Here is a 27733-nt window from a genome sequence, read left to right on the forward strand (position 1 = left end):
TACAATTCTGTATTTTTACTCTCAAGGTTGAACCTACGAGGCGGCTTCCCGAGCTGGGGTTTGAAATGTGCCTTTCCCCCACCTCTCCAGCCCCTGATTGCACGTGTAAATAAAGAGATTAAAGGCTGGGAAATGGCAGATACACACATCAGGTTTGAAGAGGGGAGCCAGTAGGGCTGCGAGGGGAAAATGGTTGGCAATCACCGAGCTATTGTGTGGATGGAGAATTGTCCTTCTCCTGGGAAGATAAATTCCCCCCTGGAAGAGAGTCAGCTCCTACAGTGATTTGCAGCCCCCGGGGCCCTGAATAAAAGCAATCAGGATAACGCACGTGTGAAGGAGCACTTGGAGACCTGAGCTGGTCCAAACAGCTGGGGTGTTTTTTTTCCCAATCCTGCAGAGAAAAGGGGCAAAAATTGTGCAGAAAACCTATATTGGAGAGGTGCTGTATAAAGCCCGCGTCACCAGCGCTAATTCCTCACCCCCCAGCAGCCACTTTCAACCAGTTTTAAATCAAAGGAGGTGAAAATACCAGTAAGTAGCACCTTCTCCTTGTTTTCCTTCTGCATTTGGAAGAGTTGTGTGAAATAGTTAATGGTTTGTGGGGGTATTGCCTGCACTTAAACCACTTGGAGATTGGACTTGGGCGAATTCCTCGTGGTTTCACGGTGCTGGAAATCCTCTGGGTTGAGAGCAGAGGGTTTGCATGGGGCATCCAGCTCATGCCTTCTGGCCAAGAAGGCCAAGGACATCCTAGGGGGCATCAGGAAGAGTATGACCAGCAGGTGGAGGGAGGTCATCCTGCCCCTCTGCTCTGCCCTGGGGAGGCCCCATCTGGAGCACTGGGACCAGTTCTGGGCTCCCCAGTTCCAGAAGGACAGGGAACTGCTGGAGAGGGGACAGCAGAGGCTACAGAGATGATGAGGGGCTGGAGCATCTCTCTTATGAGGAAAGGCTGAGGGACTTGGGCCTTTTTAGTCTGGAGAAGAGAAGGCTCCAGGGAGACCTTGGAGCCCCTTCCAGTCCCTCAAGGGGCTCCAGGAAAGCTGGGGAGAGACTCTTGATCAGGGAGGGGAGCCATAGGACAAGGGAGAAGGGTTTGACACTGGAAGAGGGGAGATGGAGCTGAGATGTGGGGAAGAACTTGTTTGGTGTGAGGGTGGTGAGAGCCTGGCCCAGGTTGCCCAGAGAAACTGTGGCTGCCCCATCCCTGGAGGGGTTCAAGGGCAGGTTGGAGGGGGCTTGGAGCAACCTGGTTTGGTGGGAGGTGTCCCTGCCCAGGGCAGGGGGTGGCACTGGGGGGTGCTTTAAGGTCCCTTCCAACCCAACCCATTCTTTGATACCGCACATCGATCGCGGTGGAAAACTCGATCGATAAAAGGTTCCTTCTGGTTACAGTTTGCATGAGAAATGAAGCTGCATTTCTGTGTTTGAACTCATCCAGGGTTATAACCCCGAGTGAGGTCACCAGGTGTTTTTTCACTTGCTTTTTGTCTGCTTGAGGGTAAATTTTAGGTTAATTAGGCGTTACTTTGTGTAAAGCATCACTGCAAAACCCCATTTCTCTTTATGCTCCCTGGGGCCCGGGGTCCTCTGCCCCCGGGGTCGGGGGCTCAGCTCTCTCCATCCACAACGAAGAGTTTTCTCCAGATATTCCAATATTTTCTGGTTTTGATGGTGCTGCTTTAAGTCACCAAAAACTAAATTCCTGATAATTAGCACACAAGTAGAACCTGCTGGAAAAAAGCGATTGAAGAAACTCCTTTCCTGCAGAGTTTTACTCAGGGATCTGGATAGATTTCTTTTTTTCTTCCTAAGCCTGCTGATTACATCCCGCTCTGATTGCAGCTTCTTTAAACAAAAAATATCACTTTCTTGATGGCTTTTTTTGGTTTTTTTTTTCTGCTTAGCCTCGCAGAGGGGTGGATGAACGAGGAGGGCCTGACATTTGTGCAGCAGCGAGCCTTTGGGATTGCTGGGGGAGCTGGAAACATCCCAGACTCGGGAGCAAAAGCTTCCAGGGAAAGGAGGGGGAGTCCCAGCTTTGTGCTCCGGACCGAAGACGATGTGAAAGGGCTTTGGAGAAGGCAGGTACCGAGGTACCACCGATGCTCCCCACGCTCCCTATTTGCCTAACGAGCATCCGCAGCCTCCTCCTGGATGGGACCGACCTGCAAAAAACCCTCCAACACCCAAATCCCCCCCAAAATACAGCGAGAAAAAGCCCCGCGGGGACCCCCCCAGCACTTTTTACCCGTCTATTTTGTTCTCTTTAAGTCTGTGGGTTTCAATCCTTTTTAATTATTATTATTTCATTTGCTTGAGACAAAGTGGGAAATCCCAGGGCAAGAGAAGGAGTTTTGTGTGAGAAATTGTGGCCGATCTCCTCCGCAAAACGTTGCTCACCTCCTGGCTGGGGCTTTTTAATCACCACAACGTGCTTTAAAGGAGGATTTACGTGGCCGGGGTTGGGCTCTGAGGGGGCTGGAGCCCCAGGGGAATTAATGATTCTTTTGCCACGCTAATTATTGGCGCTTTCCCACTGAATTTCTCTCAATGTCCCCATTCACCATCTTTCTAGGAGCAGTCGAGGATTTGCGTGGCTGGGGTTGGGCTCTGAGGGGGCTGGAGCCCAGGGGAATTAATGATCCTTTTGCCACGCTAATTATTGGCACTTTCCCATTGAATTTCTTGAGGTGTCCCCATTCACCATCTTTCTAGGAGCAGTTTGGGAAGGTTTTGCAAGCAGAAAAAGCATACTTTATTCTTCCCGAGCCTCGTAGGACGAGCCTCCCCAGCAAACTCCCAGCACGTTGCATTTCTTTCCTTGGTGCTCCCCCCTTTCTTTTTTTAATCTGATCATTAAATTAACCATTGCAATAATGAGAGCCATCCTCGCAGTGAATTAGTGGGAATTAGCTGCTGGAAAGCCCTGGAAAGGGCTGACAATACAAAATCCTTCCAGAAATCCTCCAGGCATGGATTATTTATGGACGTCTCTGGAGTTACTTACCTTCTCAATATGAATTTTTAATAAATAGAAGTTCTAGCTCACGCTGCATTTTTATCCCCTAAAGAGAACTGCTGGTGGTTCCCCAGCATCCCTCAAAGTCAATGCAGGTCGATGCAGGCACCCGAATAAGGCTGAGGAGAGGGGTTTTTGCCAAGCCTGAGATGATATTAATAGCATTCGAGTGGTTTAATCTGCATTAAGAGTTTCTGGTGAACTGCCTGGAGCAGCGAATTGAGCCAACTGCGCCACTGAAATATTTTTTCCTGATTGAGGGGGAAAGCAACAGGTAGATCTTTGGAAAGAGGGGAAATTTGATTGCTTGGCCCTCAAACTCCGAAATAAATTAGATTTGAAAGGAGCCATCGCTCATGGAACTGATGGAGGGAGGGGGTCTAAGAGGCGACATCCATCTCTATTCAGAAAAACCTCCTTTTCTTTGGGATTTTGGGAACATGAACATGTTCTAGTGGCAGTATCTCTCCTGGTCTTGAGATGGAAGAGAAGCAAGTGGGGCTGTAGCCAAGGAAGGGTTAACAGCAGCCAAAAATGGACCCAGCTGCAGGCTATAGAGGCCCAAAGTGTATAAAAAGGTTGTCTTTTTTTCAGGTCTGGGGAGCAGATTTGGTCTTCAAAGGGGCAGAGAAAGCATCTGTGGGATGTGGAGGAGGTAGGGCTGGTCATGGGGGCCTGAAGGATGGACCACGCTGCCTACCTGGGGCTCCCAGGGAGTCCCCATTGATTATTTGTAAGGCTACTGGCTCTTTTTGGGTTAAAACCAGGTTTCTTGGTTGTTTAGCTTGTGAAGCATAAAGGAAATGTGCATTTTTGACTTAAGGCTTGGCAAATGCATGCGTGAAACCCAGAGAGAGGGGTCATGAGCCCCAGCCTGGGTGGATGGGCAGGAGGGACATGTTACCTGACCCTTAAATGAAATAACATGATTTGTGTGAATAAAATTGCGTCTTGGGCAGAGGGTTCTTGCTGTTTTGCTAAAAAACAGAAGATGCTCTGCAAAGTCTCATCATCTGGGCTTTGTTGTCCTCATTTTATCTGTGTAGGAGACATCCCTGACAGATTTTGGGGTTGTTTTTTTTGCTTCAAAGCAACCACGAAGGCTGTTTCTACGTGGGAATAAACAATTATTTGGGTTTTCAGAGGAAGAGCTGCACGCAAGTGTCTTTCAGAAGAAAAGCAAGCCCTGAGAAAAGGCCATGCTGCGTGGGAGAAAGCTCCAACGTGTCATTAGGAAGAAACGGTTCCATAAAAGTGTTACTTCAAGTTTCAGTTTGGGGACAAAAGCGTTTTCTTTGCGTTTCTGTGCTCACGTGAAACGGGGGACGGACGGACTCCTCCGTGGTCTCCAGGAAGGCAGAGGAGGAGGCAGGTGCTTGCCAAGGGGATGATTTAGTGGCCTCCCAGGTAGAATGAAAGATTTATTTATCTCTCGCCTCCGCACTGGGTGCGTTTCACGCGGCTGCACGTTCGAGCTGTTCCCGTTTCTCAAGAGGGAACGACCGGTTCCTTCTCTGGATGCCCCAAAATACAGCAAAACCTGGGCTCTGCCATCCTGTAAACTCCTGTGCGTGCAAAATGGGGGGGGGGGGGGGTTGGGTTTTTTGGGAAGGGAAATTAAACCAGATTTTTCCTCCCTTGATGATCTGTCACCACTTTTGTATCAGCAGGTCCAGACCCTTTTCTTCTCTTGGCTTCACTGGGACTGACTTGCTGGAGAAGCAGCTATAGAAATGGATAAAAAATAAAATATTGGGGGGTTATTGGCATGAATGCAGAATGTACCTGTTCCCACAGGGGCTTAACAGTGCCTGGAGAGCCTAGAACAAGGATAAAATTATCTCCACCCTTCACAGAGCAGGGTCAAGTCCCTCTGTTCCTCCTCCATTCACTTCTATCGGGTCTCATTATATGGGGCTTGTAGAGTCTTTTTAAAATATGCCCAGTAACTTTTTCTTAGCAAAAAAACTACTTGATTTCTTAAATTAGGCAGCTGTTTATGATCTGCCTGTACTGTTTTAATGTTAAATTCATCAAGAGGGCAGAAGGATTCCAGAGCAGCATCTTCAGCCTCAGCTTTCCCAGGGTCCTCCTGCGAAGTACCTGGGAATCTATTTACAGGTTTATTTCTTTTCTTTTTGGCTGGTATCATGGGTATGGTATCTAGAAATTGCCGTCCTCGTTATCACTCTTATTATCTCGTCCTTCCCCGCGACTGAGCTGAAGCAAGAAATGGATCATTAAGAAGCAAATATTTTCCCTTATCAGTCCCTGGGTGCATCATGAGAAACTCCCGGTGGTAGAAAGGAAGGATCTTTGGATATCTGTTTTTTTTTTATTTTGATTTATTTCCCTGCAGTTGTGGCAGCCAATCACTCTCCCTGGTCACGCCGTGAGATCGCAGCCGCGTTTCGCAGCCGGAGGTTGCTCGTATTAAATAAACATCACAGATTTCTTGGATGCTTTCACGTTTCTCCAGGAGCTCTTCCATCCTACTGGCTGCCTCTCCCCCTTTCCCTACCCCATCCCTGGCAATCAGAACATCCCTTTCCCATCCAGATTCCCACTGGAGACACACTAGTGCTTGGCTTGTTGGAACCTCCCATGGCCATGGGTGTCTCGAGTGCATCTGAGCTCAGGAGTGATGCTCAGCCTCTATTCATGGCTCAAGGTTCCTTCCCAGGGCTGATTCCCAAATAAATCCCCATGTGGTTTGTTCATCCCTCATTGCCTCCAACCCATCCCTGACCCGTGATTGTCCTCTCTGCCTGGTAAGGACACGTTTGAGCTGGAAATTGGAGGTGGCTTCAGGCTGCTCATGGTCTGGAGATGAAGCAGCAGCAGGTTTTCCCCCCTCTTTCAGCCAGACCCATGCCTGGAAGCTTTTACTCTGAACCAGCTCAGAGTTTTCAGGTGATTTTTAAGCTTCTGGGATATTAAACTTGACAGCAAGAACATCCTACCTGGTGTACAGAGGTGGCAGAAAACCAAACACCCAGAGGACGTACGGGAAGGGATTGCTCCAGGCAATATTGCTTCTCTAAAATGACCCCAATGAAGGGAGTTTTTCCCCAAATTGGAATGAGACCTGTCTTTAAACTCGAGGCAGAGTGTGGTCCCTGGGCGCTTTCCTTCTGGTGCTCGATTTGGCTTCGGGGGAGATTAACGATGAGCGAAATGGCGCTGGAGACTCGTTAGAGGAGGAAGGAGCAGCTTGGAGCTCTGCTCATCATGGGAAAGGGGGTGATTCATCTTTTTGTCGAGGTATTTGAGGACATTAAGCAGTATAATTTATTGCGAACTTTCAGATGGATGAGCTTTGTAAAGGGGGCTGGCTGCAACTAGTGTTAATTGAATACGAATTGAGCAAATCCAGCTGTCTCGAATTGAGCAAATCCAGCTGTCTCGAGCAAGGTGAAGGTTTTATTGGGGAGTTTCTCTCCTTGAGGTGTGATGTGTGAGATCCTCAGGCACCTCCCCGGTCCCTCCTCCATAGGGTTTGCCTCCTCTCGGGGATGTCTGGCCAGAGGGTCACAGTTTGGAGGCACAGCCACCCTCTCCCATGCCACCACTTCCATGCAAAAGGTGAATATTTGCCAAACTTTGGGGGAAAAAACCAGTTCCTCACCGCACTGCTTTGGGATTATTATTTTTTTTCCAAATTTACAGCAGCTCGAGACAGGTTTAGATGCTGTTTAATGTGGTTTTTCACTCTTTACTTTGCTGCTGGAGTCTTTTTAAGGAACAAAATGCTGATTTATTCATGCCCGGTCTGGCAGACAGCAAGGGCTGTAACGCACTGGATAAAGGGGGTGATCATGGATGTTCCCAGCAGTTTCGCCCCTTAAATATGCATTACAGTTACTGGCAGTTGCTGAAATCCTTGTGAATGGGAAAAAAGTGCCACTTTCTGCTACATCCCTGCAGTTGGCGAGGCTTTGCGTGCTCCATTTGGCCATTATTTGGGGGAAGAAGAGGTGGTTTTCGCTCGGGCTGCACATTCGCAAGGCTTGTGCTGGTTTGCACACGTTTGGTTTGCTTTTCTTGCAAATCCTTTATAAATTATAAGGGAAATCATGGGCTTTATGAAGAGGAGGTTCCATATTGCGGGGTGTCCAGGGAGAACTGGGCATCATCTCCGTGACTCCCCAGCTTTGCATTTTCCCTCTGGCAAGGAATTGCAACCAGCATCTGCTGTGTCTGTCTTCCCCCCCCCCCACGTATAAAGACCCTAAATGAAGCTCTTTTTTGGGCTTGCTCCCTTGGAAACGGGGAGGTTTTGCTACCTGTGAACCTCGTCTGATGGAACATTTGAAAGCCACATTCAATCTTGATTTTTCTAATAGCTGGGTACAGCCGGCATCCCACGGACTTCTGCACAACACACCCGCGTTTGTTTATAAATCAGTTCTGAACCTGGATATTAAATATTAGCCTTGATTTCAGTACGCACAGAACAGGCTGAGTTGTCTTGCATAAATCTTGCCTTTTATATCTTGCCTTGACAAGCTCTACAGCAGAAATTGAGACCCAAAGAAGGAAATAGAGTGGGGGATAGAATTAATGCATGAGGTGCAAGGGCCAAAATAAACAGAAAGAGGAGAAAAACCATCTAGCAACCAGCACAAGGGGGTGTCTTGGGTTCAGATTCTTGATTTTGGGGGAAGAGCTGGAGGGTTGGTGCTTTCAGAGGAGTTTGGCAAGAAGAAAGGCTCTGTGTGCCATGTCCTGCTGAATTTTAGGTGTTTTTTGGTGCTCTGGGCTGACCATGAACTCAGTGGTGGTCCCCACTTGGACTTTTGTCTGTGCTCATAGTGGGATGGGTAAGAATTGGTACTTTTTCCCTTTGAACAGAGCACAAAGCACACTTCTTATTTTCTCTTTGGTTTTAACTAAGGTTGAAGAAGAAATATGTTTCCAAAATTGAATTTCTCTTTCTTGCTGCACCGTTGTGAGACCTGAACATGCCTGGCTTGGTGAAGCCATGAACCGCGCTGCCTTGGGCTCCCTCCCAAAAAACCTGGTTTGTATCTGTTTAGAGGCATGTGGCATTTTGCATATCGCCTCTGCCCACGAGATAACAGGTGCTTGGTTAATTGTATTCCCTAATTATGGGATTCCTTGCCTAATTAGACCTGGCCTGTCATGAGCTGATTTAGCTGGTGATGAAAAGCGATGCTGCTCCTCTGTGCTAGCTGGCTCTTAGCAAAGGAACGTGGTGCAAAAACTGGTTGGTTAATTAGTGGCTAATTAAAAACACCGACATTTTGGGGTGAGAAGTGGTGTTTTGCTGTGGCATCGGTTGGGTTTTGCCAAGTTTGGGAAATAATTTCTGGGTTTGCAGGTCCCTGCATGACCTGCCATTGTAACCAGTGGTCAAAGTGAATATCAAGGTAATAAATTACCTCTCTCCCCCTCCCCCCCCCTTTTTTTTTAACTTGCTTTTGGATTTTTAGCTGGTTGCCATGGTAACTTTCCACCTTCCTTTTTCTGGCGAGTCTTCAGAGTTGCTGATGGAGGTAGCCTTGGGGAGAGAAGTGTGAGCTGAGCAGAGCTTTCCTCTCCATCCCCTGCAAAGTCGGATGTGGTGCCCGGTGGGACCTCTCAGAGAGGGACCAAAGCATTAGGACACTGATGGGTGTGGGCTGCAAGAACATCAGACCTTCCAGTTCAAGTCATTTGCTCCATCAAAAAGTTGATTTCCACCCTAAATCTGTTGCTACAATCAGTTCTGGCAGATGATGAGTTATTGCCTGTACTCTGTGGGATGGATAATGGGATCATGGAACGATAAAATGACTTGGGTTGGAAGGGACCTTAAAGTCTGATAAAATGGCTTGGGTTGGAAAGGACCTTAAAGTCCACCCAGTGCCCCCTCCTGCCCTGGGCAGGGACACCTCCCACCAGCCCAGGTTGCTCCAAGCCCCCTCCAACCTGCCCTTGAACCCCTCCAGGGATGGGGCAGCCACAGCTTCTCGGGGCAACCTGGGCCAGGCTCTCACCACCCTCACACCAAACAAGTTCTTCCCCACATCTCAGCTCCATCTCCCCTCTTTCAGTGTCCAACCCTTCCCCCTCCTCCTAGGGCTCCCCTCCCTGATCCAGAGTCCCTCCCCAGCTTTCCTGGAGCCCCTTGAGGGACTGGAAGGGGCTCCAAGGTCTCCCCGGAGCCTTCTCTTCTCCAGGCTGAACCCCCCAACTCTCTCAGCCCCCCCTCCCAGCAGAGGGGCTCCAGCCCTCCCAGCATCTCTGGGGCCTCCTATGGACCCACTCCAACAGCTCCGTGTCCTTCTGCTGTTGGTGGCCCCAGAGCTGGAGGCAGCACTGTGTGTGGTGGTGGATCTCCCCAGAGCAGAGCAGAGGGGCAGAAGCTCCAGAGCAGAGGGGCAGAATCCCCCCCCTCACCCTGCTGGCCACGCTGCTGGGGGTGCAGCCCAGGGTGAGGGGGGTTTCTGGGCTCCAGCGCTTGTCGATGGGTCCCATTGAGCTTCTCAGCCCCCAACACCCTCAAGTCCTTCTCCTCAGGAGGGGGTTTCTGGGCTCCAGCACATGTCGATGGATCCCATTGAGCTTCTCAGCCCCCAACAGCCCCAGGTCCTTCTCCTCAGGGCTGCTCTCCAGCCATTCTCTGCCCAGCTTGGATTTCTGTTTGGGTTTGCCCTGACCTTGGTGCAGGATCTTGCCCTTGGCCTGGTTGAACTTCATGAGATTTGTGCTTGGGTTTGCCCTGACCCTGGTGCAGGGTCTTGCCCTTGGCCTGGTTGAGCTTCATGAGTATTGACCCTCCTTGAGATGCCCAGTTTGGAAACATCGGTGTTCAGCCAAGTGCCATCATGGAGTGATGTTGCACACCAGCATCCAACCAGTTTGCTCTGACACCATCCATTTTACCTGTTTCCCTGTGCAGAATTTGGCCATTCAAATTGCATCTGGTTTCTTTTTTCAGTCCATCCATCCTTCCTTCCTTCCTGCAACTATTTCTCCAAGGGAGCAAACCTCTTTCCCTGTTAGGACCAAGATCTTTGGAAGAGATTTGCAGCTCCCTGGGGAGCTTGTAATGAAATTATCTGATTTCTAAGTGTTTCAAAGCAGCTCTGGGTTTCCAGGTCTCCCTTGCTGTGGTTAACCACTGACAGAGGATGCAGGGGACAGGGTTAATCCTTCCCTTTCTCTTTTCAGTTCTTCTGGGTCCTTCTGGTGATTTTCGTCACGGAGCTGCTGCTGATATTCATCGAAGTCGCCTTTGAAAACAAGGTGGGTGCAATTGGGACGCCTTTGGATGCTGCGTGGTGACAAACTGCAGCCCCACGTGCCATCGGGGAGGAAAAATCCTCACGTATCTGTTAGTCTAACCTGTGAAAATGCAAGTTTTTTCCATTGCCTCTTGTTCTTCTGGGGCTGCCCATCCTGCTCCAGAGCTGCAATGGACCTCCAGCACCACCCACAGCCTCCTCCAGAGCTCCCTGTGCAAACTCTTGGCCAAAATCCTGCTGGTTTATTTTTTTCCGGAGGACTCATTAAGCTCCTTGCCTCAATTACGTTAACTGCTGGCTTGCATTTACAAGGACAGGCTTGAGTTATGGCTGAGCTGGCGAGATGGTAAATGCTTCCAACGGATGTCCTTTCTGGCCACCCGCCTTCTGCTGAAGAAACCCTGCCATTTTCAATTTAATCTTGCCCCTGCAATCGATCAGACGATTAAATAGCTAATCTCAATCTCTGCTGGCTCAATGAACGTGCAAGGCAGGAGCACAACATCGGAAATACCCACTTACAGGCTCTAAAGATCTATTTCCCTTTGCACAAACAGCTTGATACTCTCAAACCCGTTGGGAGTTGAGAATTATGTGGTTGGTTGCCCCCAAAGACAGGTTGGGGTTGGAGTTATGTGCTTGGTGAGCCCTAAATACAGGTTGGGGTTGGGAGTTTTGTGGTTGGTGAGCCCCAAAGACAGGTTGGGGTTGGAGTTATGCGCTCTGTGAGCCCCCAAAGACAGGTTGGGGTTGGAGTTATGTGCTTGGTGAGCCCCAAAGACAGGCTGGGGTTGGAGTTCTGTGGTTGGTGAGCCCCAAAGACAGGTTGGTGTTGGAGTTATATGCTTGGTGAGCCCTAAAGACAGGTTGGGTTTGGGAGTTATGTGTTAAGTGAACCCTGAAGACAGATTGGGAGTTTTGTGCTTGGTGAGCCCTAAAGACAGGTTGGGGTTGGGAGTTTTGTGGTTGGTGAACCCTGAAGACAGGTTGGGAGTTTTGAGCTTGGTGAGCCCCAAAGACAGGTTGGGGTTGGAGATTTGTGGTCAGGGAGCCCCAAAGACAGGTTGGGGTTGGGAGCTGTGTGGTTGGTGAGTCCCAAAGACAGTTTTGGGTTGGAGGTATGTGGTTGGTGACCCCCAAAAGATAGGTTGGGACTGGAGTTATGTGTTAAGTGAACCCTGAAGACAGATTGGGAGTTTTGTGCTTGGTGAGCCCTAAAGACAGGTTGGGGTTGGGAGTTTTGTGGTTGGTGAGCCCCGAAAACAGGTTGGGGTTGGAGTTATGTGTTTGGTGAGCCCTAAGAACAGGTTGGCGTTGGGAGTTGTGTGGCTGGTGAGTTCCAAAGACAGTTTTGGGTTGGAGGTATGTGGTTGGTGACCCCCAAAAGACAGGTTGGGATTGGAGTTATGTGTTAAGTGAACCCTGAAGACAAGTTGTGAGTTTTGAGCATGGTGAGCCCCCAAAGGCAGGTTGGGGTTGGAGTTACGTGTTCAGTGAGCCCCAGAGACAGATTGGGGCTGGGAATGTTGTGCTTGATGAGCCCCAAAGTTGAGTTTTGAGCTTGGTGAGCCCCCAAAGACAGATTGGGGTTGGTGTTACGTGTTCAGTGAGCCCCAGAGACAGATTGGGGCTGGGAATGTTGTGCTTGATGAGCCCCAAAGTTGAAGGGAGGAGATGAGGGGGGGACATTGCCTTTTGGAGCTGCAGCCAACTCCCTCCAGCAGCTTCCCAGAGCTCTCCAAAACCCTCTGATCCCTGGAAAATGCAGTGCACTGGTGAAGAGATGTGCTTCTCTGAGGAAAATCAGATTGCTTGAGTCCTTCCCATGTATAGGAAATCAATACGAGCTGCCTCGTAGAGGCTCTGGTTTTGTGAAATTCAGCGTGAAATCCACTGCTCAGCTCCACCTTTGAGCCTCACTGAAGGTGCTCAGCACCATCCTGCACCACTGGGATGTAGTGGGAAGACACTGGGGCTATCGGGAGAGGGGATCGCAGCCTCGTGATTAAACTGGTTGAGTAGAAACCATTAGAGCCTAAATTGTCCCTTAATTTAAATTTAACAGACAATATCAAAACCTAATTAAAAATCAAACAATGAGGGAGAAAGAAAAGAGAGATCCGACAAGCGATGAATCCACTTGACCTAAAATTGTTCGGAGGCACGAATCTGCATTTGGAACAATGGTTGTTTATTAAACTTGTGAAAAAACATATTTAATTGGATTTTGTATTAAATAAGCAGGGACAAGGAATGGGTTTAGTGGCCTTGAAGCTGCTGAACATTGAAATGGGCTCTGTTGATATGCAAATGGATATTTGGAGATTATCAGAGATAACGGGTTTGGTGTCCTTGAAGCGAAGGGAGTGGAGAGGTCTCATAACCAGAACTTAATGATTTAACCCCGCGACATTTATCTCCCACCTTAAAATCAAGATTTAATTACAGGGGCTGCCTCCGGGCTGGCATCATCTCCGAGGGCAATAGGATCTTGGGGTGAGCCTGTCTGGGGGAAAACAAGCAGGAAACGGTAAAACACGGATGTTGCCCATTGTGTTGGTCTTAGTGGTGGGCAAACGGGGAATTTACATTTTAATAAACTTCCACATGAGCAATTTCTTAAAGGCTTTTTCAGATCCCCTTGCCTGATCCCTGGCTGTCGGCAGGCTTTGTTTGCTGCTCTGATGTGCCTTCATTTCTCTTTTTTACCGCGTTCTTCTCCCCGTTCCCGGTTTGCCCAACCTCTAATTTTCATGTCAGAGTGAATTATGAAAAACAATGTTTTCTTTCCCCCCTCCTTTCCCCTGCTTCTAACTCAGAGAAAAGAAGAAAAAAAGAAAAAAAAAAAAAAGTCCCTTTTTCCTTCATTAATATTTCTTCTTGGCGGTTTGTCAGGAGTCAAATGACAAACCTGCGCCGGGCTTTGCATAGGACATTTCGAGCCTCCGCTCCCAGCTCGCTAATAAGCTTCCCAGGCTTCTGTAAAATACATTTTCGATTAAATTAGTGTTTAATGTGAAGTGCCTGATGTGTCAAAGTGTCCTGGGAGATACGGCTGAAGGAGCAGCAGGGAGAGCCCCAGCCCGGCTGCGCCGTTCCCTTTCAGGGCAGGATGGAATTGCGGGATGATTTGTTGGGATTTAGGAGTGATTGAGGGTCCTGATGAGGTCTCTGCTCCCGTGCGTGGCTCATCCTGTGGATAAATCACTGCACAGCCATCCGTGTTGGCTGCTACAGCCCATTTCACCTCCTAAACCAGCAGAACCCCCCCAACCAGTGGCTAAAATCCCATTACTCAATGGGATTGGAGAGCTCCAGGGAGCTTTCGAAGAAGTCACCCTGACAATTAAATTTAATACGCAGCATATAGGGAAAAATCCTGTGGGTCAGCGTGCGTGGGTCTGCTTGGGAAACGGAGAGGTGCTATGGGATGCTGCTGACCCTGAGAGCTCAAAAATGCTGCTGCTAGCCCTCAAAATGGTGAATTTTACCCCAAGAAATAGGCTTGTGCCAGCATGTGGGTTAAATTCTTACTCCGGTAGCAGCTGGCAACACTTCCTACGAAAAAATCTTCATGTTTTGCAATATTTTCCTGGTGCCTTTTCCACGTGTGAGCTGTGGGTTTGGTTTTTTTTTTTTTCTCTCCCCAGATGAACGCAGTTTTCCACTCCAACATCCAAGAGGGCATCAGACACTATTACGATGACCTTGACTTCAAGAACATCCTGGATTTTGTCCAAGAAAAGGTTCGGTTTTGGAGGAGGGGGCGGCATCGGGGAGGTCTGGTTGTGAAGTTTTTCAAGGAGAGGTTAACTCTGTGCCTCACTGGAGCAGAAATATTAGTTTTTCCTGGATTTTTAGAGCTTATTCCCATCTGTAGGGTTCCTTGCTTGATCTGCCTTGAATATCTTGATCTTTCTTGGTTTCCACTGCTCGGTTTGCACAGTTTTTCATTGTGCTGCTCTCCAAGCTCACCCCACAGGGGTTTTTTGGCAAGTTATTCTGCCTCTGTGTTCCCTGTGAAGAGCATCTTCTGGTCCACACACGCATGGACCATACCAGGATATTTAGAATTCCCGGTCTTGATGGGAAACTGGTGCCCAATGCCTGAAAGCTTTTTGATAGCTCCCACAATTGCCATGGAGAGAGATGGAAGAATAAAATAACATATGCTAAAACTGCTCCAGGGCTGTGGCGATGCTTAGATGGGCCATCTAAGGTAAGTATCTTTACCCAAAATGTCATCAGTAGTTGGCCAAGCTCTTGACTCAATGGGAAAATTGCAGATATGGTGTTTTCATGCAGTAGCTGGAAGGAGAGAAGAGCTCTGGGACTGGTGAGAGCTATGTCCAGTCCAATACTGGGGCTTGGCATAGTCAGCTTTAATTTTTTTAGGTGTGTTGTTGCATATTCTGTCTCATATCTAACGCTCGGAGCCTGCCAGGGGTTGGCAGGATCCATCCTCTACCCTTGAGCCAACCTGCAGGTCGATAAAACCATCCTCATAACTCCTTTTTTTTTTTTTTAACCAAACTTTTGATACGCTGCTGCTGTTCCCTTGCGTTTTCTACCCCACATAGTTTGTTTGAGGTACTAAATATTAATTTAAGTAGTAAATTAAAATGCCTTCATAATTCCTGCCGTTGAATCCCAGCTGGATGTGTTTCCCTTTTGTCTCTCGAAACCCAAGGTTTCGAGGTTCCTGAGCTTCAGCGAAGGAATGATTCATCTCCCCCAAGTACATCGAAAAACCAAGTAGAGTCAGGATTTGAAGTTATTACCCACGTCCTTAAGTGTGTGACTGGTCCAGAGAAACTTTAATGTGTCATCTGATTTTCCAGAACTGTTGAGAAGCCATTCCTGGGAATTTGGAGGTGTAGGTTTGCTCATGTTTTGAGTGAGGGTATTTGGTTCAGCTTTTATTTGTGTTACTGTGGGGAGGAACCACTTGGCTTGAAGCATCTGGCAAATGAAAAAAAAACAAAAGATGGAAATAAGCCCAAAAAACTTGAGATCTAGGAAAGAAATTGTGATGATGTCACGTCTCTGGGGTTGGTTTTGGAGAGCAGAGCCAGGCCTTGCAAGCAAAGCTGCTTTCAGATGAACTTTGAATGTTCTCACCTTGGCCTGGTTTCTCTCTTTTCATTATGGGTTGAAGTACCGTGAATATGTGAATCTTATCTCCCGCTTTGAAGAAAAGGAGACTGTGAAGCTCCTTCTTCTTTGATGTAGCTGGAATTTAAGGCTGGTGGTGCCCTCCACGCTCCCATATCTTGGCTTAAATACCTGCTTTTGACTTTTGGAGTTATCCTTAATGAGCCAAGCGCATTAAGACTGGGAGCCCTCTGAAGGTCTCAAGACACCACTGATTTTGAGAAAGATCTGAATCTTTTTCAAGTTTTATTCCAACCTCCCCTATGAGAATGCTGTAATTCAGATCACTCTGCATGAATGATAAATGGATGGAGCTAGGAGCAGTCGGAAAGTCCGTGCTGGAGCCATCCTCAAGGAGCCTCGGCAAGGAGGAGAGACCGCAGATCTCCAGATAAAGCAGATTTATTTGTGGGAAGGTTTCTGTATCTCCAAACAAGTGAGGATCAGGTTCAAGAACTGTTCACGACCAGGTTGGAGGGGGCTTTGAGCTATGAGGATCAGGTTCAAGAACTGTTCAAGGCCAGGCTGGAGGAGGCTTTGAGCAACCTGCTCTAGTGGGAGGTGTCCCTGCCCATGGCAGGGGGTTGGAAACCGATGATCTTTAAGGTCCCTTCCAACTCTAACCATTCTATGATTCTATGATTTATCATATAATCTCACCCCAGTTTTGCACCATTTTTCCCCATCTGCTTCTTCACCTGACATTTTATTAAAAGTTTTCAGGGGGAGAACTTCAGCTCCAGGTCTCTCTCTGGACTATCAGAAGTTGTGGCCACTTAGAGCGTTGCTGATGAGTCGTTGACATCGGCACATTTTGTCTCGTAGCGAGAGAAGGAGCTGTGAGAGAACGTCCTGCTCGTTGCTGGGAGCTTTTCTATTAACGTTTGATTTCCAAACCAGGACCAGCAACAGCGTCAGTGATTAAAATCCAGACTTGCTTCGTCCTGAGGGTAGGACCGGGGAAGAGCAATGCAGAGGGAAAAACCGCTTTTAAGAGACGGTAAATTGGTTTTATGGAGCTTGAGTAGCCCAGTTCACTTTCGGAGGATGGAAACTGGAAGGAAGGATTGGACCCAGACCTGCTTTTGGGATAAAACACAAGGTCAGAGCAGCCTGTTATCATTGTTTAGTGGTTATTCTTGCCACTTTCCATATTAAAACCCTTGTCCATGCATAGGTTAGCTGGCACACGGCTTATTTCATAGAATCATAGAATTGTCCAGGGTTGGAAGGGACCTTTAAGATCATCTCGGTTATTCTTGCCACTTTCCTTATTAAAAACCTCATCCACGCATAGGTTAGCTGGCACACGGCTTATTTCATAGAATCATAGAATTGTCCAGGGTTGGAAGGGACCTTTAAGATCATCTCCTTAGGTCAGGAAAAACCAAACTATGCTCCTTAAAATTTAAATTTTGCTCAAACCCTCTCTCAAGTGATACTTCAAACTAGTTTAGGTCAGGACAAACCAAACTACGCTCCTTAAAATTTAAATTTTGCTCAAACCCTCTCTCAAGTGATACTTCAAAATAGAGCTGACTGCCTTCACACATTTAAACCAGTATCATACAGTAAAAAAACCCAAGTAATTATGGTCCCAAGTGCCAGACATTAATATTTTACCAGGATGATGTGGCAAATAATGTGGCTTTACCTGTCGACACCTACGCGGTCTGGCTGCCTGTGAGCAAGCAGATATGGAAATAAATTTCCCTAAAGAAAATAATACTTATATGTTTTTATCACTTGCTTTTGCTGAACTGCTGCCCTTTGCAGCCCTTGGACGTGAGGCTGGAGACAATGATGACTCAAAAAGCCCAAGGTTTGCCCCAAGTCAGTAACTGCAGCTCTTCTGCCGCTCCTCAATTTATCTTTTTTTAATGGTTTCCTGAGCACAGGTAGAAGAAGAGAGTTCAAACCACTTTGCTGAGCGCAGGATTTGAATTTCAAAGAGCTGCCGGGGCTGAGGTTCTTGCCGAGTGGCTCCCAACTCAAAGGAAGGCTGGGAGGGCTGGAGGGTGTTGTGCTCCCAAAAATCCTCTTTTCTTCTTGGGGAAGATTAAAGGCAGCTCTCACCAGCGCGGCTCCTTCCAGCACCTTCCTCCCAGGGTGATGGTTTTCCCCATAATGAGCCCGTGTCTCATCGGTGGCGGCGACAGCATCGGTCCTCGACACCGAGAACTCCTCAGATGCCACCTGCCAAGACTCTTTCCTGAGCTCTCTTTGGGTTTTTTATCCACTTGTTAACAATTCTCTGAGCGCCGGGAGCCAGCATGAAAGTAAAACCCACACCAAAGCCTGTCTCGGGTTAGGAGAAATAAATCCTGGCACAACAGTAGTTTGGGCTAAAACTCTCTTTGTAGTGAAGAAAACACCCTGGTGAGGCTTCCCAGCAGGTAGAAACCCTCGTTGGAAGGATTTTGTACCAAGTTTTGCATGTTTGTACAAGCAAATGGCAAAACCTCCTTTGTAGCCTGGGGATATCAAATGGGCAGCAACAGCCAATATCCCTTGAGGTGTTTTTCTCCTCTTCTTTCTAAGCAAATTTGCAAGCTGGTCTCTGTCTCTGACACAGGCAGGGTTAAAAGCAATACAGGAATTAAAGGCAGGGAGACAGAATATAGTTGTAAATCTGTGGGTTGGTGGCTCCTGGCCATATCTGCCCATTGGGGCACAGGAGGAGACCAGCAGGACCCCAAGAGCTGGTGGCTTTTCCTGCTCCCTTTGGGCAGGTATCACCTGGGGCAGGAGGGGGAGCAGAGGCTCAAACTTCACCCCAAAACTGCTCCTTGAAGAGTGAGGTGCTTAAAGAAATGAGGAAAAACCTGTTTTTTTTCTGTCTTAGGAAGCACACGCACCTCTCCTGCCCACTTCAGCCTTTTCTTTCCAGGGGGGAAAAATGTAAAGATTTCGAGCTTGTTTACCAAGAGGAGGGATGACTTGATATATAATAAGCCCACTTTTATTCTGCGGAGAACAGAAAATGACTTTCATTAAACTTTTTTTTTTTTGTCTTTCTTCATTGTGCGAACAGAAGGGGAAAAAAAAAAAAGAAGCTTTTTTTTTTTTTCCTTTGTAGCTGCAGCATTTGATCTCTAATTTAACTTGACAGGAAGAGAAATCCCTGTTAGAGTGCGGAGCCTTATTAGCATTTTGTCGAATGGCACCAAGTAGCCGAGCTGCCTTCCAGAGCCAAGAAATACATTCATTCAAGGCGCTGAAAGAGCCATCTCTCCTGCGCGCCCCGGGAACGGGACGGATTAGTCACCTGTAATTAAATCAGTGAAGCATGAATGAGCCTGATCTTTTCCCGGGCTCGTGAAAGCAAGGGTGCCTCCAATAACTGCGTGTGCGCATGTAGAACCGCCACACGCCTCTAAAATGGGGCTAAATGGGGATAAACACCCACTTTTCTGATTTTTTTTTTACGCAGTGTCTTCAATTTCCTTTTTAGGGTCCTGGAAAGAGGATGATGATGGGGGCTCTCAACGCAGCAAAAAGCTGGAGGGGGATTTGGCGGTGGGCTGGAGGTGTCGAGGTTCCTTCAGCTGCACGTTTCATCTTTCTCCTTTTCTCCTTTTTTTTGTAGTTTTCTTGCTGTGGTGGCGATGAGTATCGGGACTGGGGGGTCAACCAGTACCACTCCTGCAACGGCAGCGGGCCGCTGGCGTGTGGGGTGCCCTACACGTGCTGCGTCAGGAAGGTAAGGCAGCCCAAGCACGGAAAAAAACCTTTATTTCAGTCAGTATTTAAGCAAAACACCCTCTCCCAGGTGGTTATTGCTGCGTGTTTCTGTGCTATCAGGTTTCTTATAAACAGCATTGCCATCTTGCACAGCGGTTTGAAACAGCATCGATGTGAAATGGTAAAGAAACTAAAAAATATATATATTTCTATGGGCTGCACTGTATTTTAGTAGTTTTAATGAAGAATAAATATCAATGCGCTGGGCTGTCACTGCATTCCTCGTGCCAGAGAGCTGTTAGAAGTGCCGAGTTCCTGTTTTTCAACCCGATACGTGCTATAAAATGGTTTTGAAGGATCATTTTGCAAAGAAATAGCAGAATCTGAAAAGGACTCGGCTGCATCCTGGCATGGATCCCAATGAGCTGTTGTCCTCTGCTCTCCTGTCCACGAGGACACGTATCTCGGGGGGGGTTTGGTGGGATATGGGGATCGTGTTTGCTGGTGTCTGCTCCTAATGAGGAGGTTTTGGAGGGTTTTGTTGAAAATGGGGCTGGGAGAGGTATTTGGATAAAGAGCCACTCTTGTGCAACGGAATAAATAAAGGTCTCGTGAGCACCTGCCCTTGCAAAGCTGCGTTTCCAACAAGCTGTGAGTTGGGTCAAACGGAGATGGAGAGAGGGGGGAGTGGATTTTCAGAGCTGTTTGGGTCTCCTGGGCTGATTTTCAGAGTCGAAAATCAAGATACTCACCCCCCAGGCAGCGCTTTTCAGCTCAGTGCTTCCACACCGTCTTGTTTAATACGAGCGGCCGCCTCGTTGCAATCAATCTGACACATGCTGTGGGTAAAATGCCAAGAGCTGGGCCAAGGAAAGGGGAAAAAAAGGCAACTATCCCTGATTACTGTGGCCAGAAATGCTAGAAATGCTGCTAAAAAAGAATTGCTAAGCGTAATCCTGGCAGTAGAACCTCCTCAGGGTTCAGAGCATCAGGAGGATCGGTGTTGCCTCTGAACCCTGGCCGTGCCCCAGGTTTTATGAATCACAGAAGGCAAATATATCGTCAATCTGATACTGGTTTTGGGTTTTTTTAATGGAAAAAGAGGGAAATCTGAGGTGTCTTAGTTCTCACTGGAAGTCTGACATGCAAATCAGCTCCAAAAATAATTGTCATCTCTAATCAGGGCATTGATTAAGAATCTTAAAGCTCCTGAAGATGGAATTAGAAATTCACATGTTGTCCTTTTGTGCTACGAGTGAGGATGTGTTGGAGAGAGTCAAGTGGGTTTTTCGGTATTTTTACACTCCCCACGGTTTTGAGTGACAATTTGGCAAATGAAAGACTTCAGCACAGCGGGCAGTATTGGAGACAGAAGAAATCAGACACGATTTATAGTGATGGTAGTAGATGATAATATACTAGGGTAAGAAATAAGGCAACTTTTTGGCTTCCCATTGCAATGAGCTGGGTCTGGAGGATGCTCTGGCAAAGGACTGGAGCAGCCAGCTCCTGGGAGGGAAAGTCCACAGTAAATCACAGAATCACAGAATGATCTGGGGTTGGAAGGGACCTCTGGAGATCACCCAGTCCAACCCCCTGCCAGAGCAGGGCCACCCAGAGCAGATCCCACAGGAACGTGTCCAGGTGGGGTTGAATGTCTCCAGAGAAGGAGACTCCACCACCTCTCTGGGCAGCCTCTGCCAGGGCTCTGCCACCCACAAAGACAAGAAGTTCCTCCTCATGTTTTGATGGAACTTCCTACATTCAAGTTTGTGCCCATTTCCTCTTGTCCTGCCCCTGGGCACCACTGAAAAAAGACCGGCCCCATCCTCCTGACACCCACCCTTGAAGTATTTATTAAGATAATATACGTATCCTATTTATAGGTATATCCTACCTATTTATAGGTATAAATGTATCCTCGACATTTGTTTTTTTTTAAGAATTAAAGCCCATGAAGGTGGCTCTGACAGCCAGAGCACTTTTATGGGAAGCGAGACCTCACCAAATGCATCTAAATCTCCATGAGAAATGTAAGCCCGTTCTCGGGGAGAGGAGTAACCAGGTAGATAGATGTAGCCTCGTTCTTCAGAGCGTTGGGTTTGGGCACTGCAGGGCACTGTTGGTTAAGAAATCAGCTCGACGCAATATCAATAGTACATGAAATGGATTAAGAGAGCCAGCTCCCTTGGGAGATTTCTGCTGTCTGCAGCATGAAACGAGTTCATAACAACTTAGTTTAAACAACAGAGTGAATCCCTCTGTAATTGCATTTGTTGGAAGCTCCAGCACATCTATTCGTAGCTGTTTGCTGAAATTGCAAAGCTGTCGTAGGGGGTTTTCCCTGGGGGCTGAGAAGGAAGGAGAAGAACCTCTACACCTCGGGATGAAGAAGGTACTTGTGTGATGTGATCTGGACAGACCTGGTTGGGTCTTAGCCACGTGCAAGCCCTGCTGGAAAGACTTTCCAGCAAAATATCATAGAATCATAGAATGGTTTGGGTTGGAAGGGACCTCAAAGATCATCGAGTTCCAACCCCCCTGCCCTGGGCAGGGACACCTCCCACTAGAGCAGGTTGCTCAAGACCCCATCCAGCCTGGCCTTGAAGTTATATGTTACTTGAGGGCTGAATAGAAGATCTTGTGTTGGCCCTGGACCTGGACGAATAACCAGGGACAACCTGAGCATGTGTATGAATTCTTCCATGTTGGGTAGAGATGAACAGGATGGTCTCTCTGCTGTGAATAGCCTTATAACTAGTTATAAATCCACTGGTTTATAGGACAAGAAACCCTTTTCTTCCTGCATCCTTCTTCTCTACCTGTGCCATCATGAATGAGAGATGGAGAACAAAGCATCTTTTTGTCTAAGAGGCCCTTTGAGATTTAGTAGAGAGGTACCAGAAGATGGCATTTGGAAACGTAATGTTGTGGAAAGAACAAAAGATGCTGATAGGAGCGAGCTTGCCTGAAGGAAGGAGCGTGAAACATGGACTAGGAGGTTGGTGACAATACGTTTTCAACTTGTCATTAAATACAAGCCATAAAACCATGCAGTTTTCCAATAAAATACTTCTTCTGTTACAAGACCCTCCAAGAGCTTTGTGTTCCATCCCCTGGAGCGTCTTTCAGGGCAGGCTGAGTTGCATTAACAAGAGCAGATGTCTTCCAAAAATAGAGGATAGCTCATCTCTGAGCTTGTAGACCTTAAAATCTTCCCAGGAAGAAGGAATGGGCAAATACGCACCTACTTGAGGATGTGAGACTGGATCTTCATCTCCAAGTGGTTTTCTAAATGGTTTTCCAAGGCACTTGTGCCTTCTCCCGGGAAGCTGCAGCCTGGCTGTGCCTCTGCCAAGCCCAGTGTCTCTGACCCACTGGTGAAGTGCCACCATAGACATTTGGCACTGATTTTGGGGAAGGAAAGCAAGTGGTTAAGTAAAAAGTGTAAGGATTGTGGTCTTGTGCCCTCGGTGGGTTTTAAACATCTACACGTGTTGCTCTTTTGTGATCCCTGAAGGCATCAAAATGCATTCTGGAAGAAGAAAAGCTTCTGCCTGGTTTTATCAGAAATTTCAATTCAGCTCTGACCTTCTCTTCCACACAGGACCTTGATAAAAGTTGATTGAGGCTAAAACCTCACTTTTCTATCTTCCTCACCTTTCCCAAATACAAGGTGTTGAGGGAATTGCTCAGACAGACGGGCAGGACTGGAGACGATTGAGAAACCACAAGAAGGAAGAGAAGTGGTGATGAGTTTGTGCTGTAGCCAGATGGGGCCAAGTGATGAGCCCAGTAGAATGCAATGATGTTTCACCAGCCAGAGTCCTCTGATGTCCATGGAAGTGAGGCCGAAAAGCAAGGACAACTGAAAGCTGTTGAGAAAAGTAGCTAATTTTTTTATGCAAAGCAAATAGGTGGATCCTTGGTAACGTATGTGTTTCTTTCATAGAATCATAGGATGGTTAGAGTTGGAAGGGACCTTAAAGTCCCCTTTTAAGGGACACCTCCCACCAGACCAGGTTGCTCCAAGCCCCCTCCAACCTGCCCTTGAACCCCTCCAGGGATGGGGCAGCCACAGCTTCTCGGGGCAACCTGGGCCAGGCTCTCACCACCCTCCCACCAAACAAGTTCTTCCCCACATCTCAGCTCCATCTCCCCTCTTTCAGTGTCCAACCCTTCCCCCTCCTCCTAGGGCTCCCCTCCCTGATCCAGAGTCCCTCCCCAGCTTTCCTGGAGCCCCTTGAGGGACTGGAAGGGGCTCCAAGGTCTCCCCGGAGCCTTCTCTTCTCCAGGCTGAACCCCCCAACTCTCTCAGCCCCCCCTCCCAGCAGAGGGGCTCCAGCCCTCCCAGCATCTCTGGGGCCTCCTATGGACCCACTCCAACAGCTCCGTGTCCTTCTGCTGTTGGTGGCCCCAGAGCTGGAGGCAGCACTGTGTGTGGTGGTGGATCTCCCCAGAGCAGAGCAGAGGGGCAGAATCCCCCCCCTCACCCTTCTGGCCACGCTGCTGGGGATGCAGCCCAGGGTGAAGGGGGTTTCTGGGCTCCAGCACATGTCGATGGATCCCATTGAGCTTCTCAGCCCCCAACAGCCCCAGGTCCTTCTCCTCAGGGCTGCTCTCCAGCCATTCTCTGCCCAACTTGGATTTGTGCTTGGGTTTGCCCTGACCCTGGTGCAGGGTCTTGCCCTTGGCCTGGTTGAGCTTCATGAGTATTGACCCTCCTTGAGATGCCCAGTTTGGAAACATCGGTGTTCAGCCAAGTGCCATCATGGAGTGATGTTGCACACCAGCATCCAACCAGTTTGCTCTGACACCATCCATTTTACCTGTTTCCCTGTGCAGAATTTGGCCATTCAAATTGCATCTGGTTTCTTTTTTCAGTCCATCCATCCTTCCTTCCTTCCTGCAACTATTTCTCCAAGGGAGCAAACCTCTTTCCCTGTTAGGACCAAGATCTTTGGAAGAGATTTGCAGCTCCCTGGGGAGCTTGTAATGAAATTATCTGATTTCTAAGTGTTTCAAAGCAGCTCTGGGTTTCCAGGTCTCCCTTGCTGTGGTTAACCACTGACAGAGGATGCAGGGGACAGGGTTAATCCTTCCCTTTCTCTTTTCAGTTCTTCTGGGTCCTTCTGGTGATTTTCGTCACGGAGCTGCTGCTGATATTCATCGAAGTCGCCTTTGAAAACAAGGTGGGTGCAATTGGGACGCCTTTGGATGCTGCGTGGTGACAAACTGCAGCCCCACGTGCCATCGGGGAGGAAAAATCCTCACGTATCTGTTAGTCTAACCTGTGAAAATGCAAGTTTTTTCCATTGCCTCTTGTTCTTCTGGGGCTGCCCATCCTGCTCCAGAGCTGCAATGGACCTCCAGCACCACCCACAGCCTCCTCCAGAGCTCCCTGTGCAAACTCTTGGCCAAAATCCTGCTGGTTTATTTTTTTCCGGAGGACTCATTAAGCTCCTCGCCTCAATTACGTTAACTGCTGGCTTGCATTTACAAGGACAGGCTTGAGTTATGGCTGAGCTGGCGAGATGGTAAATGCTTCCAACGGATGTCCTTTCTGGCCACCCGCCTTCTGCTGAAGAAACCCTGCCATTTTCAATTTAATCTTGCCCCTGCAATCGATCAGACGATTAAATAGCTAATCTCAATCTCTGCTGGCTCAATGAACGTGCAAGGCAGGAGCACAACATCGGAAATACCCACTTACAGGCTCTAAAGATCTATTTCCCTTTGCACAAACAGCTTGATACTCTCAAACCCGTTGGGAGTTGAGAATTATGTGGTTGGTTGCCCCCAAAGACAGGTTGGGGTTGGAGTTATGTGCTTGGTGAGCCCTAAATACAGGTTGGGGTTGGGAGTTTTGTGGTTGGTGAGCCCCAAAGACAGGTTGGGGTTGGAGTTGTGTGGTCAAGGAGCCCCAAAGACAGGTTGGGGTTGGGAGTTGTGTGGTTAGTGAGTCCCAAAGACAGTTTTGGGTTGGAGGTATGTGGTTGGTGACCCCCAAAAGATAGGTTGGGACTGGAGTTATGTGTTAAGTGAACCCTGAAGACAGATTGGGAGTTTTGTGCTTGGTGAGCCCTAAAGACAGGTTGGGGTTGGGAGTTTTGTGGTTGGTGAGCCCCGAAAACAGGTTGGGGTTGGAGTTATGTGTTTGGTGAGCCCTAAGAACAGGTTGGCGTTGGGAGTTGTGTGGCTGGTGAGTTCCAAAGACAGTTTTGGGTTGGAGGTATGTGGTTGGTGACCCCCAAAAGACAGGTTGGGATTGGAGTTATGTGTTAAGTGAACCCTGAAGACAGGTTGTGAGTTTTGAGCTTGGTGAGCCCCCAAAGACAGATTGGGGTTGGTGTTACGTGTTCAGTGAGCCCCAGAGACAGATTGGGGCTGGGAATGTTGTGCTTGATGAGCCCCAAAGTTGAAGGGAGGAGATGAGGGGGGGACATTGCCTTTTGGAGCTGCAGCCAACTCCCTCCAGCAGCTTCCCAGAGCTCTCCAAAACCCTCTGATCCCTGGAAAATGCAGTGCACTGGTGAAGAGATGTGCTTCTCTGAGGAAAATCAGATTGCTTGAGTCCTTCCCATGTATAGGAAATCAATACGAGCTGCCTCGTAGAGGCTCTGGTTTTGTGAAATTCAGCGTGAAATCCACTGCTCAGCTCCACCTTTGAGCCTCACTGAAGGTGCTCAGCACCATCCTGCACCACTGGGATGTAGTGGGAAGACACTGGGGCTATCGGGAGAGGGGATCGCAGCCTCGTGATTAAACTGGTTGAGTAGAAACCATTAGAGCCTAAATTGTCCCTTAATTTAAATTTAACAGACAATATCAAAACCTAATTAAAAATCAAACAATGAGGGAGAAAGAAAAGAGAGATCCGACAAGCGATGAATCCACTTGACCTAAAATTGTTCGGAGGCACGAATCTGCATTTGGAACAATGGTTGTTTATTAAACTTGTGAAAAAACATATTTAATTGGATTTTGTATTAAATAAGCAGGGACAAGGAATGGGTTTAGTGGCCTTGAAGCTGCTGAACATTGAAATGGGCTCTGTTGATATGCAAATGGATATTTGGAGATTATCAGAGATAACGGGTTTGGTGTCCTTGAAGCGAAGGGAGTGGAGAGGTCTCATAACCAGAACTTAATGATTTAACCCCGCGACATTTATCTCCCACCTTAAAATCAAGATTTAATTACAGGGGCTGCCTCCGGGCTGGCATCATCTCCGAGGGCAATAGGATCTTGGGGTGAGCCTGTCTGGGGGAAAACAAGCAGGAAACGGTAAAACACGGATGTTGCCCATTGTGTTGGTCTTAGTGGTGGGCAAACGGGGAATTTACATTTTAATAAACTTCCACATGAGCAATTTCTTAAAGGCTTTTTCAGATCCCCTTACCTGATCCCTGGCTGTCGGCAGGCTTTGTTTGCTGCTCTGACGTGCCTTCATTTCTCTTTTTTACCGCGTTCTTCTCCCCGTTCCCGGTTTGCCCAACCTCTAATTTTCATGTCAGAGTGAATTATGAAAAACAATGTTTTCTTTCCCCCCTCCTTTCCCCTGCTTCTAACTCAGAGAAAAGAAGAAAAAAAGAAAAAAAAAAAAAAGTCCCTTTTTCCTTCATTAATATTTCTTCTTGGCGGTTTGTCAGGAGTCAAATGACAAACCTGCGCCGGGCTTTGCATAGGACATTTCGAGCCTCCGCTCCCAGCTCGCTAATAAGCTTCCCAGGCTTCTGTAAAATACATTTTCGATTAAATTAGTGTTTAATGTGAAGTGCCTGATGTGTCAAAGTGTCCTGGGAGATACGGCTGAAGGAGCAGCAGGGAGAGCCCCAGCCCGGCTGCGCCGTTCCCTTTCAGGGCAGGATCAAATTGCGGGATGATTTTTTGGGATTTAGGAGTGATTGAGGGTCCTGATGAGGTCTCTGCTCCCGTGCGTGGCTCATCCTGTGGATAAATCACTGCACAGCCATCCGTGTTGGCTGCTACAGCCCATTTCACCTCCTAAACCAGCAGAACCCCCCCCAACCAGTGGCTAAAATCCCATTACTCAATGGGATTGGAGAGCTCCAGGGAGCTTTCGAAGAAGTCACCCTGACAATTAAATTTAATACGCAACATATAGGGAAAAATCCTGTGGGTCAGCGTGCGTGGGTCTGCTTGGGAAACGGAGAGGTGCTATGGGATGCTGCTGACCCTGAGAGCTCAAAAATGCTGCTGCTAGCCCTCAAAATGGTGAATTTTACCCCAAGAAATAGGCTTGTGCCAGCATGTGGGTTAAATTCTTACTCCGGTAGCAGCTGGCAACACTTCCTACGAAAAAATCTTCATGTTTTGCAATATTTTCCTGGTGCCTTTTCCACGTGTGAGCTGTGGGTTTGGTTTTTTTTTTTTTCTCTCCCCAGATGAACGCAGTTTTCCACTCCAACATCCAAGAGGGCATCAGACACTATTACGATGACCTTGACTTCAAGAACATCCTGGATTTTGTCCAAGAAAAGGTTCGGTTTTGGAGGAGGGGGCGGCATCGGGGAGGTCTGGTTGTGAAGTTTTTCAAGGAGAGGTTAACTCTGTGCCTCACTGGAGCAGAAATATTAGTTTTTCCTGGATTTTT

At 48.0% G+C, this 27733-nt stretch overlaps 1 protein-coding gene across 1 annotated transcript in view; it reads left to right on the forward strand.

Annotated features, from left to right (window-relative positions):
* LOC106889947 (tetraspanin-15-like) overlaps positions 1 to 27733 on the forward strand; it is a 74077-nt gene that overhangs the window by 12987 nt on the left and 33357 nt on the right. Inside the window, exons 3-5 of the mRNA XM_014945469.1 lie at positions 10205 to 10279; positions 13929 to 14024; positions 19022 to 19135. Of these exons, the coding sequence (XP_014800955.1) occupies positions 10205 to 10279; positions 13929 to 14024; positions 19022 to 19135 (285 nt within the window). The remainder of the gene's footprint in view (positions 1 to 10204; positions 10280 to 13928; positions 14025 to 19021; positions 19136 to 27733) is intronic.

This window comes from Calidris pugnax, unplaced genomic scaffold (assembly GCF_001431845.1).
Source record: "Calidris pugnax isolate Ruff unplaced genomic scaffold, ASM143184v1 scaffold120, whole genome shotgun sequence".
Taxonomy (NCBI): Eukaryota; Metazoa; Chordata; class Aves; order Charadriiformes; family Scolopacidae; genus Calidris; species Calidris pugnax.